Source organism: Monodelphis domestica, chromosome 2 (genome assembly GCF_027887165.1).
Source record: "Monodelphis domestica isolate mMonDom1 chromosome 2, mMonDom1.pri, whole genome shotgun sequence".
Lineage (NCBI taxonomy): Eukaryota > Metazoa > Chordata > Mammalia > Didelphimorphia > Didelphidae > Monodelphis > Monodelphis domestica.
The window spans coordinates 17,871,789-17,888,646 of NC_077228.1; the positions used below are offsets into that span (position 1 = coordinate 17,871,789).

The 16,858-nt window shown below is 39.4% G+C and overlaps 1 protein-coding gene across 2 annotated transcripts in view; it reads left to right on the forward strand.

Annotated features, from left to right (window-relative positions):
• Positions 1–10,908, forward strand: part of LOC100031971 (cytochrome P450 2J2-like) — a 67,576-nt gene extending 56,668 nt beyond the window's left edge. For both annotated transcript variants that reach the window (XM_056815041.1, XM_007480496.2), the window contains exons 6-9: positions 1,421–1,556; positions 4,888–5,075; positions 6,726–6,864; positions 9,007–10,908. In XM_056815041.1, coding sequence (XP_056671019.1) covers positions 1,421–1,556; positions 4,888–5,075; positions 6,726–6,864; positions 9,007–9,206 — 663 coding nt within the window. In that variant the 3' untranslated portion in view covers positions 9,207–10,908. The remainder of the gene's footprint in view (positions 1–1,420; positions 1,557–4,887; positions 5,076–6,725; positions 6,865–9,006) is intronic.
• The last annotated feature ends 5,950 nt before the right edge of the window (positions 10,909–16,858 follow it).

Genomic DNA, 16,858 nt, shown 5'->3' on the forward strand with positions numbered 1-16,858 from the left:
ACAAGTCATTTCATTGCATTTGTATCAGTTTTCTCAACCTATATTCAAAGAGTGGTTCTCAGTTCTGCTTGAATTTGACAGAATTGTAGTTCCCTTTAAGATTTTGTAATGTTCTCTATCATTCAAGAATGCTGGATGTATATTTGAACTTGAGGAACTGAATTTATCCATCATGTTTCCCTGGGAACAAACCATTTCTCTAAGTCTCAGTATCTTCTTTTGCAAAATGGGTACAATATTATTGGCACTTCCTACCTCACAATACTGGGGGACAAGAAACCAACAAGTTGTAAAGCCTTTAAATACTGTTCATTTTCTTGTTGTTAAAGAAAAAGAAATCAATAAGTAATAATAACAACTGCTACTTATATGCTCATGTCTTTCAAGACTTACAAAATGGTGGTTGTTTTTTGTCATTGGGTTTTTCCTTGCTTCTGTTTTTCACTCCAAACAATGACATGAGATAACCAGCACAGATACTATCTCCAATTTATAAATTAAGAAACAGAAATCAAAAAGATTAAGAGATTTTCCCAATAATCATAGAGCAAAGATATGGGAATACAAAAATAGATGTCTTGATTTAGTGTCTATTTTAAACATATGAAACAGTTGAGGGATGAACTTGGAACTAATGGAAGGTAGTACATGGAAAGAGCACTGGGCTTGGAGTCAAGAAGACCTGAGTTCAAATCTGTCCTGAAATTCTAGGCACATGACTCAGGTACATGACATTAAATGTTCGTATGCTTTAATTTTCTCAATGGTTAAATGAAGGCAATAATAGAAAAGTGTCTCACAGAGCTGTTGTGAGTATCAAATGAGAAAATATTTTTAAAACCAGTCTTACAGTGCCTGGCATGTACAAGACTCTATATAAATGCTAGCTGTTACATTCTTCATTATGCATGCATCTTTATCTCTACCAGAAGAAGAAATATCTATAGCTACTGATAATCATATAGGTAGGTCTTTAGTAGGGAAATTAATAAAAATTAGGGAAATAATGAGGAGACTGGAAAAAGAAAATGGTGAGAAAGTGGAAAAGAAGGAAGAGGAGATGAAAGAAAAGAAAGATAAGAAATGAGGAAATGTTAATGAAAAAGAGAAAAAGGAGGGAAAAGGAAAGAGAGAGAGGAAGGTGTAGAGGATCAAATTTGATTTTCATTTGAATAAAATAAGGATGATATTTATCTATATGGGTGTTTTGGGAGAAGTACTCAGTAAGTCTCCCAGTCCAAAGGAAATAGGAGCTCTCATTCTTATGAACCCTTAATGTATTCTTGGGAAGTAATAGGAAGCACAATATCTGTCCCCCTCACATTTTACAGTCCTCCATTTAAGGTGTTTGTTTTTCATGTTCTAAGAGAGACAGAAATTTCTTAAATTAACCAATTAGTATTTGCCTTTCTATTTTAAGGGTAATATCACCTCTAGTTTTAATGAAAACAATTTAGTTGCATGCACCCTGGACCTCTTCTTTGCTGGAACAGAGACAACTTCGACCACTCTGAGGTGGGCTCTGCTGTATATGGCCTTTTATCCAGAGATCCAAGGTATGATGATGGCCGCAGGCCTTGAAAAAGTTTCATGCACCCTGTTTGGATTCTCCCCAGGAGAAAAGATAAATTTATGTAGAGACATAAGATTTGCAAAGTAACTTACATACATCATCTTGATTCATCTGCCTTTGGAATACAGCAGTGATTGCTATCCTTCACAATCATGAGCACCCTTTTTGACATCAAAATTTTGTTCAACCCCTCATTTGATGGTAGTTGTTGGTCAGTACAATAGAGTATAGGATTGGAAGCCAGAAAGATGTGAGTTCAAATCTTGCCTCAAGCACTTACTAATGATGTGATCCTGAGCAAAACATATAACTTATTTCAACATCAGTATGAGAATAATAGCCTTTCCCTCATATGGATGTTCTTAAAATCAAACAAGTTAATGTGCTTTTCAAAACTTAAAGAACTCCATAAATATTAGAATATCCCAAGATATCGCTAATTGGTCAATAGCTAATTAGTAGGTAGTCTATCAACTTGTCCACCACTTTCAATCCTCCAGTGTTGATGAGCCTATAGACAGGAAAAGAATCCTTGTCCACTTCAGTTATTAATCACATTTTGCTAAAAGAAGGACATTCCTCAGAATAACTAAGGACAAAGAAATGTAAGAAGCAGAGTTGCTGACCCAGCACCCAGATACAGGAAAACACAAACTTCTCTCTAATCCAGACTCTTAAAAATAAATATAGTGAGTGAAAAGTGTAAATTTTCCCATTAGATTTTGTGGGGTTTTTTATCATTTTAGTGGAACTATGATTATTTGTTCATCAGAAAGCTATGTGTTGGGGGCAGCTGGGTAGCTCAGTGGATTGAGAGCCAGGCCTAGAGATGGGAGGTCCTAGGTTCGAATCTGGCCTCAGACACTTCCCAGCTGTGTGACCCTGGGCAAGTCACTTGACCCCCATTGCCTAGCCCTTAGCACTCTTCTGCCTTGGAGTCAATACATAGTATTGACTCCAAGATGGAAGGTAAGGGTTTAAAAGAAAAGAAAGCTATGTGTTGACCAAAATTAACACTTGATAATGTACTTGTGTCCTAATAAATATGAAAATTTTCCTCATAGTACAAATAGAAATGCTCAATTGTAGCCTATCATGGGTTATAAGATCCTTATACCTAGAATTAAAAAGCTTCTTGGAAGCCATAAAGTCTAACCCTCTAATTTTACCGAGGTGGAAACTAAGGCAGAAAACAAGAACAAAAAAGAATCCCTGGTTTTAAAGGGTTCAAAGTCTAATGGGAGAGATAACATGTAAACAGATATGGACAATAAATATTTAGACATAACAACAGAAACTTGAGAGAAACAAGGTTCTTCTCTGGTCTTCAGTTTTCCTCTCTATAAAATGGGGACAAAGACATCATGGACTTAAAGGAAACATGGTGGTAGCCTTCAAGGTTTTGAAGGGCTCTCATGTGAAAGAGGAATGAGATATTCCGTTTGTGCCCTGTGGTAGAAGCAGTTGAAATATGTAGAAGATGGAAGAAGGGAAATCTGGGCTTCAGGTAAGAAAGATATCAACAAAGTCTTTCTCTAATGCCACATTGTGGTACAGAAGTGACCTGGTACATCATGGTCTATGCCAGGGAAGTGAGGGAATGGCTCCAGAAGTTTCTACAGTGTTGGAAAGGAGAGATCCTTGAGGGCAGCCACTCTCTTTTGCTTCTCTTTAAATAGCTGGAAATTTGCAGAGTGCCTGGCATAGAGTAGACCCTTAATACGTGCTTATTGAATGGAAAGGCATTGAGCATAGTCCCAACAGTTGGGACATATATGCTGAAGCCCAGCCAAGTAAAGTACCAAGCAGCTCACTCCAAGAACCAGGACACCTTCGAAATATGGTTTCAATACCTCCCTTTCTCTCCTCTGACACTCTAACCATTCTGTTCCAGCCCTTTATCCCCTGAACAGCTGCAATAGCCTGCTAATGGGTGTGCCTGAACCAAGTCACTCCTCACTCCAATCCATCCTCCATTCAATCTCCATTGAGTGATTTCCCTCAATCAATAAATTCCAATCACACACACACACACACACACACACACACATGCACACATGTACACACATTCAATAAATTGTGTCTTCTTATCGCTCCAGGATCAAATGCTGTATTTCCATTCAAAGCTCTTCATAATCAGACTTATCCTCCCTTTCCAGTCTCCTCACGCTTTACTCCCTAACATATCCTATTTGATTCAGTTGTGTTGTCCTCCTCATTGACCACTGAGTAGGTCCCTCCACTTCTCAGCTCAAGGCATTTTCTCTGGCTTTCCCATCATGCATTCCTGGAGTGCTCTCCTGCTCCATCTCTGCCTCCTGGCTTTCCTGGCTACCTTCAGGTCCCAGATGAAATCTCCCTTTCAGCAAAAAGCCTTTCTCAGTCCTTTTCATCTTGGACTGATTCTTTCCCATTTACCCTGCTTGTTTCCTATTTGCTGCCATGTTGTCTTTCTCACTAGCCTGTACAATTCTTGAGCGCCAGCTCTCTTTCTTTGGCCTTTCTCTGTCTCCTTAGCGCATAGCACTGTGCCTGACATAGAATAAATGCTTGATGGCATGACTTGAAATACTTTGTTTTTGTCTACACAATTCTTCACAAATGTTCTGTCAGGGATATGCTCACATAGGGAGTCAAAGGACCTTTACTCAAACCTGCCCTGATGTTCTTAAAAATTGCCCTCTCCACATGATTGACTTGGAAGTCAGGGTTCATAGGATAATACATCTATAGCAAGAAGTGACCTTAGAGACATTCTGTCCAACCTGATCATTCTAGCATCAGGGGAAATGAGGCCCCAAGAGGTTCAGGGAGTTTCCCAAGAATTCCCAAACAGTAATGGTAGAGCTGATATTCAAACCTAGGTCTTCTGTTTCTACCTCCAGGATGCTTTCTAGGGTGACATTTTCCAGAACATATTCCCAACAAAACAAATGTTCTAATTTGTCTTTAATATGTTACATCTCTACCTTTCCATGCCAAGGGGGCTGGTACCTTTAATGAAGTGTCAAGACAGACTTCATTCAATTCAATTATGGGCATGGCTGTGCTTCTCCCACACAATTAGAGAAAACTGGATAGGAGGGGAAAGAAAGCCCTGAGATCAAATCCACTCTCAGATATTTCCTAGATGGGTGACTCTGTGCAAGTTAATTAAATTCTGTCTACTTCATCTATAAAATGGAGATATCATTGCACTGATCTCCTGGAATTGTTGTGATGATTAAATGAGATCATATTTATAAATATTTTGTGAATCTATACATATGAGCTACTATTTGACACTCAAAAAAAACATCTTCCTCTTTTTCCAGGTAAAATACAAGCTGAGATTGACAGGGTGATTGGCCACTCCCGGTGGCCCACCATGGCTGATAGAGAAAATATGCCCTACACTTATGCAGCCATCCATGAAGTCCAGAGAATGGGCAATATTGTTCCTCTCAATGCACCAAGAGTGGCCACAGTTGATACCACACTGGCAGGATACCATGTGCCAAAGGTAAGTGGCTTTTTCTCTCAGGGACATATAGTGGTTCCATGGCTTCCACCTGCCAGGAGGTGGGGTTAGAAGAGGGTACAAGAAAAAGCATTAACTTTACAACAAGGGTTCTCACTTTAGCATTCATGAGCCTGGTGTGTGTGTGTGTGTGTGTGTGTGTGTGTGTGTACATGCACATGTGTGTATAAATCATTGCCACATAATTGATTTGCTTTGTAACTTTATCTATTTCACTTGACAAATTTAAATGCATTTTCTGAGGGTTCCCTAAGCTGACTGCCAGTGCCTTCCTTGGCACACAGGGAAAGATCATTGGACTCAAATCTTAGTCATTGATTTCCCCAGTCAGACAAGAAAGAGCCTTGGACTAGGTGTCAGGAGCTTGAGTTTACAGACATCTACTTGGGTCCTATTTTTAACATTTTGAAAGTTCTTCTTTGGGACTCAGTTTACTCTTCTGAAAAAGGACACTCGATGAATGAGAACTATTATTAGTAATATTAATAAAACTGAAAATTGGGTGTAGAAAGTACCCTTAGACATGGACTGCGAGGAAACAGTGTGCCAGAGCTGAGAAGGGCCTTGGAAGAGAGAATGTCAGAGCTGGGAAGAGTCTTAGAACTCAGAATGTCAGAACTGGGTGAAGAATTCAGGATCATGTCAGTAATGACAGCAAAGCTGAGGAGAAGGAACTCACCCCCAGTGCCCAGGCCCACAAGGAGTATCCACCATAGCCAGTGTTTGACTTCCCCTCTTCCACCCCCAAAGCCTGCCTTGCTTCTCTGGGCATCTTTGACACCTACTGAGAGCAGAGTGGGGCGATGACCTTCCTGGATCTGGACCCATAATAATAGGAACACAAGGGGTCTACTGGGGCTTTCCCCAGGTTGTCACAAACAAACAAAAAACAATATCACCTGAGATGGCAATGATGTCTCAGGTAGGGTGGAAAAGTAGACACAGATAGACACTGACCACAGAAACAATTAGATTAATCACCAGGGAACCAACTGGCCATGGGAGTTTGGCCAATACCCTCTCCTGGGCCATTGGCTCCAACCGAGGCTACAGCTTTTAAAGGAGAAACATTAGGCTCTGGAGACTGAATAGAAATCATGTTAATGGATAAGTATGATAACTCCAAGATTCATTGAGCCTTAGTAGCTCTTAAGAATTTCCCATCCATCATCCACACAATTCAATTACATAAATAATTATTAAGCTCCTTCTGTGTCTACCACTGGGAATGAAACATGGGTCTTCTGATCTGAGCTTCATTTCTTTTTTATCTACTGAGCTGATGATAACTATGTATAAGACACTGTGAGGAACAGAGAATATAGAAAGGATAATGAGCATAGGAAGAGCATTTATAGCCCATAATAAATATCATCTCTTTTGTCCTCACAACCACCTGGAGAAGGGGATGCTGTAATCATCCCCATTGACCAAATAAGGAAATGAAAGCGGGAAGGGAAGGGACTTACCTAGGGTCACATAACCAATTACTATCTAGCTATTAGAAAACTTGGTTGTCTCTGGGCATCCTTGGCTCCCTGACCCTCATTCTCTAGTCCGTCAAATGAGAGGGTGCCCAGGCCTATTCCAAATCAAAGTTTCCTGGACTCAGTTCCTTCTCCTTATTTCCAGGGGACCATGCTGCTGACCAATCTGACTGCCTTGCACAGGGACCCCAAGGAGTGGGCTACCCCTGACACCTTCAACCCTGAACACTTTCTGGAGGACGGTCAGTTTAAGAAAAAAGAAGCCTTTCTGCCTTTCTCAGCAGGTGAGTCACACTCATGGGGAAGGCAGCCCTCGGCCAGGGGGTACTAACCTTTTTGGGACTGAAATACTCTGCAAATCCCACCCCTAAGCCTCACAGTCACATGTCAGTGCCTAAATTAGTATTATTCCCCGATCAGGAAAATGTATCATGACAAAAGGAAACCTTTAAAATCTTCTTTAAAGTGTGCAAGAAACACAGTATCCCTTTGGAGCTCTACATTTCATCTAAGACACCTACGAACAATCTGGTCTACACCATTCATCCATTGCAAAGGCCGGGTGGTTGCTTGTTGAGTGTAGCATTTGGAGGAGTCTGTCCTTATGTGATGGATGAGATGACCCCCCCCCAAGGCATCACATCCTGTTTATTTCCTTCCCTTATAAAATAAGGTTTATAAAAGTTACACATATGTATGTGCGTGTATATGTCTATATATCTGCATGTGTGTATACACACACACACACACACACACACACACACACACACACAGCACTTTACAGTTTCCAATATGCTCTCATCCCTTTGGGAGTCACTCTGATCATTTGTATCCTGGACCAATGCTCTAGTCTCCAAAGTGGTCCCCTGCTTCCCCTCACTCTCTTTACTAATCCATCCTCAACCCAGATGCCAAAATGAGTTTCCCACAGTGTGGCTGGAGTCCGACCACATTACCCCCTGGCTTCCCTCTGCTCAGTGAGTGCTGATGGCTCCCCATTAGATCTAGAACCAAACACAAACTCTGCTAATGTTGAACACTCTCCATCACCTGGTCTCACCCTGCCTTTCCCCTCCATCACCTCATCCTCCAGGCCTAAATGCTTTTCTGCCCACACCTTGCTCTCTTCTCTTGATTCTATGTCTTCTTCCTGACTGTTTCCCTGGCCTGGCAGGTCCTCCCTCCTCACTTGCTCCTCTTGGGCTCCCTGGTTCCTTCCAAATCCATGCACCATGCACAGGAGGCCCTTCCAGGTCCTTTTTGTTATTATGGAAGATCTGTGAGTCTATTACTGCAAACAGGAGAATGATGGGACACATAATCAGGTCACTTAACTTCCCTGAAACTAAACTTCTATAAAATAGGGAGCTACAGCAGATCCTTCCTGAGGTCCCTTGAGCCCGGAGTCTTTGCTCTTGTGCTCTCCCTGACTCCAGGGGCTTCCCCTCAGTCCACTTGGATTTGAGTCTCTATCAGATCTTTTCTTCCAAATGCAGAGGAAGGCAGAGGGAGGGCAGCTGACTTGCCTGCCATTTCTCAGAGGAACCAGGACAGCCTCAGGGATGGGCTCTCAGGGGTGCTGAAAAGTGACAGGACTGTTACTTAAGCCATCTTTGCTTTCCATGACACCAAACAGCTGCTGAGACCAGCTCTTGTCATGGCACTGAGGGGGTTGGCACACAGGCTCAGTCTGCTGGTGGCTGCACTGGGACATGCTCCCATCAGAAATAATGAGCTTTGGGAGAGCTGGAGGAGTGGGGAGTCTTCTTCATGCTCTCCTGGCAAGTGATCAAGTGTGGAATTAGCTCCTAGATGTCATCCAGCCTGAATACCAAGCTAATGGGGTCTGTCCACATTCTACCTCCTTCCACAGCCTCCTCCTTCAGTCAAGTCAATAGCTCAAGTCAAGCTGACTCTGAGATAGCAGACTCAATGCCCATCTCAGTCTTTTCTCCTTGGCAGGACCTGCCAAACACAGTATTCTCACAAGGCAGGCTGGTACCTTCTCTGCTTCTTCTAGACCTAAGCAATGGTTCCAAACACAAGAGGTGGTGACTGTCCAGTATCACACAGTTAGTAAGTGTCAGAGGTGGGAACTCTGCTTCGAGATGCATTATTTCAACTGTTCAGAGTTTGGTAGAAGCATGGCATGGAACTTATGGTGCCTGACATGGAGTCAAGAAGCCTTAGCATCAAATGTCCCCTCTGAACCTTATTAGGTTGCAATTATGGACAAGTCACTTAACACCAGTGGTTTCCTCATTGGTCAAAGGAGGATGTTGGTCCACATGACCCTGAACATTCATCTCAGTGCTCTGATTTAGGTGATCTGACTCCCTAATGAGGACCCTTGACACACTACCCTGATATACTGTCTGTGCCAACCTTTGGTAGATTCACTGTTTCCTGATCTCTTTGCCTTTCAGGGAAGAGGGTCTGCCTGGGGGAACAGCTGGCTCGGGCTGAGCTCTTCATTTTCTTCACTTGCCTGCTTCAGAGATTCACATTCCAGGCTCCCCCAGACACCCAGCTGAGTCTGGACTTCCAAGCTGGCATGACCCTCTCACCGGTCTTCTACCAAATCTGTGCCCTTCCTCGGGAGACAGAGCCCAAGTTGATTCTATAACGGAGCCTTCCAAGGGCATGAGAAAGGATCTGGAATCAACTTCATTCTCCATGGTCATCCATTCTGCCCTTTGGAACTAGGGTAGGGAAAGGAAAAAATGTTAGGGAAGGGAGAAGAGCGAAACAGACAAATAGAGGATAGCTATTGCCAAATTTGAATCTCCCTGCTATTAAAACAGAGAGACATTAACAACACCCAAGGAAAGCAGAGTTTTTATTGCATTTAGAGGTTGAGGATCTGGCTCAAATCCCTGCTGTGCTAATTACTAAGTTTGAGTGACCTTGATTCACTTAAATCTTTCCCTGACTCAGTTTCCTCAAATGTAAAATGTGCAAGAAGCTCTCTAAGGTCTCTTCCAGCTCTATATCTAAAACCTTTTAATGATATGAACAGTGAGAGAGCCAAAGCTTTTACTCTCCCACCTCAAGCATTGGAGTCAAAGGATATTGATATTTGGTTGGTTGTTGGTAACTTGTCTTCTGCTCTTATAACTCATGTAATAAAAGTGGTTTTGGTGGAGGTTTCACAGAGTTTACATGAGTTCCAGGAGCTTTCTGTATGCTAATGGTGAGAATCCTTAGAGATTGTAAACTTTTAGTGGTTAAGTATTATTTTTATTATGTCTTTTATTATGCCTGGGGGCAGTGCCCTTGAATGGAGAAGGAGCCTAAGCAATGCTTTTTGATTTTTTCATCTCTAAATCACTAATGTTTTTCTGAAAATATTCATTTTTATTATTTCCTTTGATTTTCACAATCTATTAAAAAACCTTGCTATGGTTAATAAATCATAATAAAAATAATAAATAATAAAATAAACATAATTATCAATTACAGTCACCTAGGGATAAGAACACTCACACTTCCAGAAAAAAAATATGTATATATATATATATATGTATATACATATATATACATATATATATATATATATAATTTAGTCTCAAGCAAAAGTCTCTGTATCTAACTAAATTAAGAATTTAGTCCAAGAAATTATGAGTTATAATTGAAATGTGTGCATGTTATTATAATTTTAAGTGTGTGCTATCATGTTAATGATAAATAAGTTACTATGTTAATCATAGGGGAGCCATCTGACAGTGTGTTCTAAGCAAGCTAACTGATACAAGAATTTATAGAAAGCAGTCACCAAATGGTCATGGAGGTCTGCATGCCTGCCAGGTTTGGAAGAGACTTGAAAGATCCACAAATGGCCTCCAAGACATCTTGAATACTTTTTTGCAGAGGAAAGGAAGATGGGGATGGATAGAATACTATAAGATTATGTGTGTTTTGCAAGATATGCTTTCAGGTTTTGACATGGGGGGGAACCTGTAGACAGACCCTGTGATTTCTCTCACAAAAAAGCCAGATCTTTATCCAGAAAGCTCCCCCAGCATCCTATTTTTGTAAGTATTATCAATATATTGTTCCCTATTCCTGTGAAGGTTCCCACTTCTTGTCAGAGATGCTTGCACAAGATAGATTTCCATAATGATCATGGAAACTCTTTTAATACCCAACCAATCAGAAAACTCATGTAACCCAAGATCATGATGCTCAAATTATTTATGATCCCTTTATTCCCCCTTTATACCTTTAAAAGTGATCTATAACTTCAGGATGAGGTCTTTGTAACAACTTATGTTGTCTTTGATCCATTTAATTGTCAAATTGCTAATAAACTGATTATGATCAAAATAGTTTTGCCTCAGATTTTCTTATTCACAAATTTCAGTCATGGTAACAGCAATCCTGATTGGTATGTTGAGATAGATCCATTTTACAGATGGAAAAATGGAAAAGAGTTTCCTAAATCAATAGCTAATATTAAAAATAATAATACAAATAATTATATTTCCTGGAAAAAGAGATTGCACACCCCCACATCCATCCTTTGAAAGTTTAAGCCCCGCTCAAGCCAGCAGGGAGACACTAAGTCCTAGGTCATTTAATAGCAAATCTTAGAGACACTGAATGAGTCTTAAGAGGCTTCTTCCAGAGTTCTGAGCCTCTAGGCCATCATAAATAATACTGTGGAAGGACTAAAGCTGGCAGATTGCCAAAACAAAATCTGAGGCTAGCAGCAAGGAAATACTTGAGTATAAGACAGAGTTTCTTCTACTCTGAGAACATAGCTTACCTTTAAGATAAAAAAAAAGTCAAGAAAAAAGGAATAAACAAAGCAATCCCCTAACAATAGAAAGGTGTTATGGAGACAAGAGCTAGGCAAAAAATTAGAAGGGGACAATGAGATCAAAGGAGCTACAAGTAATACATCAAAGAATTCTAGGAATTTGTCTTAGATCATGAAAGAGCTTAAAAAGGTTTTCAAAAATTAAACAAAAAATGGAGGAAAGGAGCAAAAAGAATGGAAGAATCAAGAGCTTGATGTATGTAGTAAGGGGCCACAAGGCATAACACCTCTCCACAAAATGTAGAAAAGCAGAAATAATTAATGCATCCTTTTCAGATCATAATACAATAAAAATTAAAATTGATAGAGGCCATGAAAGCCAAATTAAAAATTAATCAATGACTAAATATTCTAATTCTATAAAAGGGGTGGGTCAAAGAACAAATGATAGAGATGAGGCAATAATTTCATTAAAGAGAAAGGCAATAATGAGGCAGTGTAACAAAATTTTGTGAATTGCAACCAAGGCAATACTTTGGGGCAATTTCATATCTCTAAAGGTATATATCAACAAAATCAAGAAAAATCAAATCAACCAATTAGATGTACAACTAAAAAATTAGTAAAAGAACAAATTAAAAATCTCCACTTAAGAACTAAATTGGAAATACTGAAAGTCAAGAGAGAAATTAATTAAACTAAAAGTAAGAAAATATTTGAACTAATACAGAAGACTAGGAACTTTATTTATTTAAAAAGGAATAAAATAGGACATTTGTTCATTTCATTTAAAAAAGGAAAGAAAAATAAAATGCCTTAGATCAAAAATGAAATGTGTGACTTCACTATCTATGAAGAGAAAGGCAAAATGATAACTAAGCACTATTTTGTCCATGAATATGCCAATAAATCTGATGATGTGAAATGGATGAATAGTTACAAAAACAGAAATTACCCAAATTAACACAAGAGGAAATAGAATACTTAAATAATCTCATCTTAGAAAAATAAATTAAACAAACCATCAATGAACCACCAGAGAAAAGAATCCCTGGGGTCAAAAATGTTTCCACCAAGCATGTAAAGAACAACTAATTCCAATACTATATAAAGCACTGAGAAAAATAAGCAAAGAAAAATTCCTCCCAAATTGTCTTTATGAAACAAACAGGATGCTAATAGCTAAGCCAGGAAGACCCAAAAGAGAAAAAGAAAATTATACACCAATTTACTTAAACAATATGGATCTAAAATTTTTCAATTAAATACCAGGCAGGAGACTACAACAATATATCACAAGGATCCTTCAATATGAGCAGGTAGGATTTATACTAAGGATGCATTGCTCGTTCAATATTAGGGAAACTATAAGCATAATTAATCACATCAATAATAAAACTAATAGAAATCAAATGATTATTTCAATAGATGTTGAAAAAGCTTTTGTTAAAACACATCACCCAATATGATTGGGGTTTTAGCTTTAAAAAGAACATTCATGCAAATATGAATAATATGGAAATAGGTTTTGAACAATGATACATGTATAACTCAGTGGAATTGCTTGTCAGCTCTGGGGGAGGAGGAGTAAAGAGGGGAGGGAGAGAACAGGAATTATGACTCCATGGGAAAATATTATTAATTAATTAATTAATTTAATTTTTAAAAAAACATCAACAACTAGCATTTACAATGAAGATAAACTAGAAGCCTTTCCAATAAAATCAGTGATGAAACAATACTCATTATCACCACTATTATTGAATATTGTACTAAAAATTGCTAGCTTGAAAAGAAGAAAAAGAAATTAAAAATTTAAATTAAAAATGAGGAAATCAAGCTATCCCTTTTTGGACTAGATATGATTTTATACTTAGAGAATCCTAGAGAATCAGCTAAAATTATTGAAACAATTAATAACTTTAGCAAAATTTCAGGATACAAAATAAATCCACATAAATCATCAGAATTTCTATAGAATACCAACAAAGTCTAGTAGCAAAAAACAGAAAGAGAAATTCCATTTAAAGTCCTTCTGAACAAAATAAAATAACTGAGAGGCTACTTGCCAAGACAAACACAGAAATTAAAGGAACACATTTGCATCCAAATGAAGTTAGAGTTAAACAACTGGAAAAATAACTGCTCAATTGTTTTTTTTAACCTCTTGATGTTATTTATCTTTATTCCTTCCAGATCATATTCATCATTTTTTCTAGGTCACTAAAATACTTTTTGCTAGTTTCTATGATAATAAATAAATCAAATATAAAATTACACACAGGGCACTTCCGGTCAAGATGGCGGCTTAGAGAAAGCTAAAGTTCAGATCTCCAAAAACCCTTCCTTACCAAACTCAAACTATATGCTCCTAGGGCACCGAAATTCAAAACGAACAACAGCATAGACCCTGGGAATCCTCCTCCTGGACCTGGATCAAAAGGTATGGCCCCCCAAAAGCCAGAACCTGAGATCACTCAGATCTAAGGAACAGGCAGAAGGAAGGTCCCAGGACCCATCCTCCGCAACCCAGAGCTCTGAGTCAGAGGCAGCAGAGGGAACCTCAGAGCCTCAGGGCCGGCTATTCTGAAGACTGCTTCCTGAAAACAACCTGACTCAATCGAGGGGGCACCCAACACAGACAGCAGGGAAACAAAGAAAGACAGGGAGGAGCCTGTAACTCCCTGGCTGGCTCCTTCCATCTGAGTCTCACGGAAGGTCCCTGCCTCAAGGCATACTCAGTTCAACCCAGGGGAAGTTAATCCTATCAGGAGCCCTCAGAGCTCCAGGAAGCCTCGCCCCCTCCCCGCTCAGAGTGTAGACTCTTCTGGCCATCTAAGTCACTGAAACAAACACCTCACAGAAAAGTCCAAGCCAGGCTCAGAGTGTAGAAGTAAGGAAGGAGAAGCATCAGGAGGGAACTGAGAAGGGCAGTAACATGGAAACACCAGCAATTCCTGGCTTCCCCCGGAAGACAGAACAGCTGAGGAGGACAATCTGCCTAGGGCTAAAACCTCTGAACACCAGACAGAGATAAGAAAAGCCGGACCTCCCCACTCAGATAGAGATGGCAAACTCCACAGAAAATCCCCCAAACTCCAAGAAAAACAAGAAGAAGGGGACAACTTTGGACACATTTTATGGAGCAAAAATACAAAATACAGAGGAGATAGAAGAGGAAACACAAGCAAATGCTCCAAAACCTTCCAAAAGAAATGGAAACTCTCCACAAATCCATGAAGAATTAGAATCAGAAAGGATAAAAAAGATGGAAGCCTTCTGGGAGGAAAAGTGGGAAATAATGCAAAAGAAATTCACACATCTACAAAACCAGTTTGACCAAAGTGAAAAGGAAAACCAGGCTTTAAAGGCCAGAATTAGGCAACTCGAAGACAATGAGCAAGAATTAATAAAGCAAAGCCAAAAGACCAAGAAATTAGAAGAGAACATAAAATATCTCACTGACAAGGTCATAGACTTGGAAAATAGAGGGAGAAGAGACAATTTAAGAATAATTGGGCTACCAGAAAAGCCAGAAATAAACAGCAAACTCGACATCGTAATACAAGATATATCAAAGAAAATTGCCCAGAGATCCTAGAACAAGGGGGCAATACAGGCACTGAAAGAGTTTACAGAACACCCTCTACACTAAACCCCCAAAAGACAACTCCCAAGAATGTAATTGCCAAATTCCAAAGCTTTCAAGCAAAAGAAAAAATCTTACAAGAAGCCAGAAAAAGACAATTTAGATATAAAGGAATGCCAATCAGGGTCACACAAGACCTTGCAAGTTCCACTCTGAATGACCGTGAGGCGTGGAACATGATTTTCAGAAAGGCAAGAGAGCTGGGCCTCCAACCAAGAATCAGCTATCCAGCAAAACTGACTATATACTTCCAAGGGAAAGTATGGGCATTCAACAAAATAGAAGATTTCCAAGTTTTTGCAAAGAAAAGACCAGAGCTCTGTGGAAAGTTCGATATTGAAAAACAAAGAGCATGGAATACCTGAAAAGGTAAATACAAAGGAAAGGGAAAAGGAGAAAAATGTTATCTTTTTCTTTTATTCAAACTCTCTTCTATAAGGACTACATTTATATCAATCTATGTATATTAACATGTAGGGAAATGTAATGTGTAAATAGGGGGAAAAGAAAAACCAAATAGAAATAATCATTCTCACACAAAGATTTACGTGGGAAGGGGAGGGGAAGAAAACTCTTATAAGAAGGAGAGAAAGAGAGTTTTTACTTAATCCTTACTCTCAGGGAAATCAACTCTGAGAGGGAAGAACATCCAGATCCATTGGGATCTTGAATTCTATCTTACCCAACAAGGGAAGGGAGAAGGGAAAACCAAGGGGGGGGGCTAGGGGGAGGGAACACAAAAAAGGGAGGGAAGAAGAGGGGGGAGGGGGAGGGAACAAAAAGGGAGGGACTAGAAAGGGAAACATATCAAGGGAACATGATTTTCAGAAAGGCAAGAGAGCTGGGCCTCCAACCAAGAATCAGCTATCCAGCAAAACTGACTATATACTTCCAAGGGAAAGTATGGGCATTCAACAAAATAGAAGACTTCCAAGTTTTTGCAAAGAAAAGACCAGAGCTCTGTGGAAAGTTTGATATTGAAAAACAAAGAGCATGGAATACCTGAAAAGGTAAATATGAAGGAAAGGGAAAAGGAGAAAAATGTTATCTTCTTATTTTACTCAAACTCTCTTCTATAAGGACTACATTTATATCGATCTATGTATACTAACATGTGGGGAAAATGTAATGTGTAAATAGGGGGGACTGATTTAAAGTAAATCACTAGACTAAAAGGTAGAGCTGAAGAAGAAAGGTTAGAATTAGGGAAGGATATCAAAATTTCAGGGAGTCCACAAATGACAGTCATAACTTTGAACGTGAATGGGATGAACTCACCCATAAAACGTAGACAAATAGCAGAATGGATTAGAATCCAAAACCCTACTATATGCTGTCTTCAAGAAACACATATGAGGCGAGTAGACACCCACAAGGCCAGAACTCCCAAAAAATTTCTTTACTGATTTAGAAAAAACCATAACAAAGTTCATTTGGAATAACAAAGGATCAAGGATATCCAGGGAAATAATGAAAAAAAATACAAAGGAAGGGGGCCTTGCATTCACAGACCTCAAACTATATTACAAAGCAGCAGACATCAAAACAATTTGGTACTGGCTAAGAGACAGAAAGGAGGATCAGTGGAATAGACTGGGGGAAGCGACCTCAGCAAGACAGTATACGATAAACCCAAAGATCCCAGCTTTTGGGACAAAAATCCACTATTTGATAAAAACTGCTGAGAAAATTGGAAGACAGTGTGGGAGAGATTAGGAATTGATCAATACCTCACACCCTACACCAAGATAAATTCAAAATGGGTGAATGACTTTAAACATAAAGAAGGAAACCATAAGTAAATTGGGTAAACACAGAATAGTATACATGTCAGACCTTTGGGAGGGGAAAAACTTTAAAACCAAGC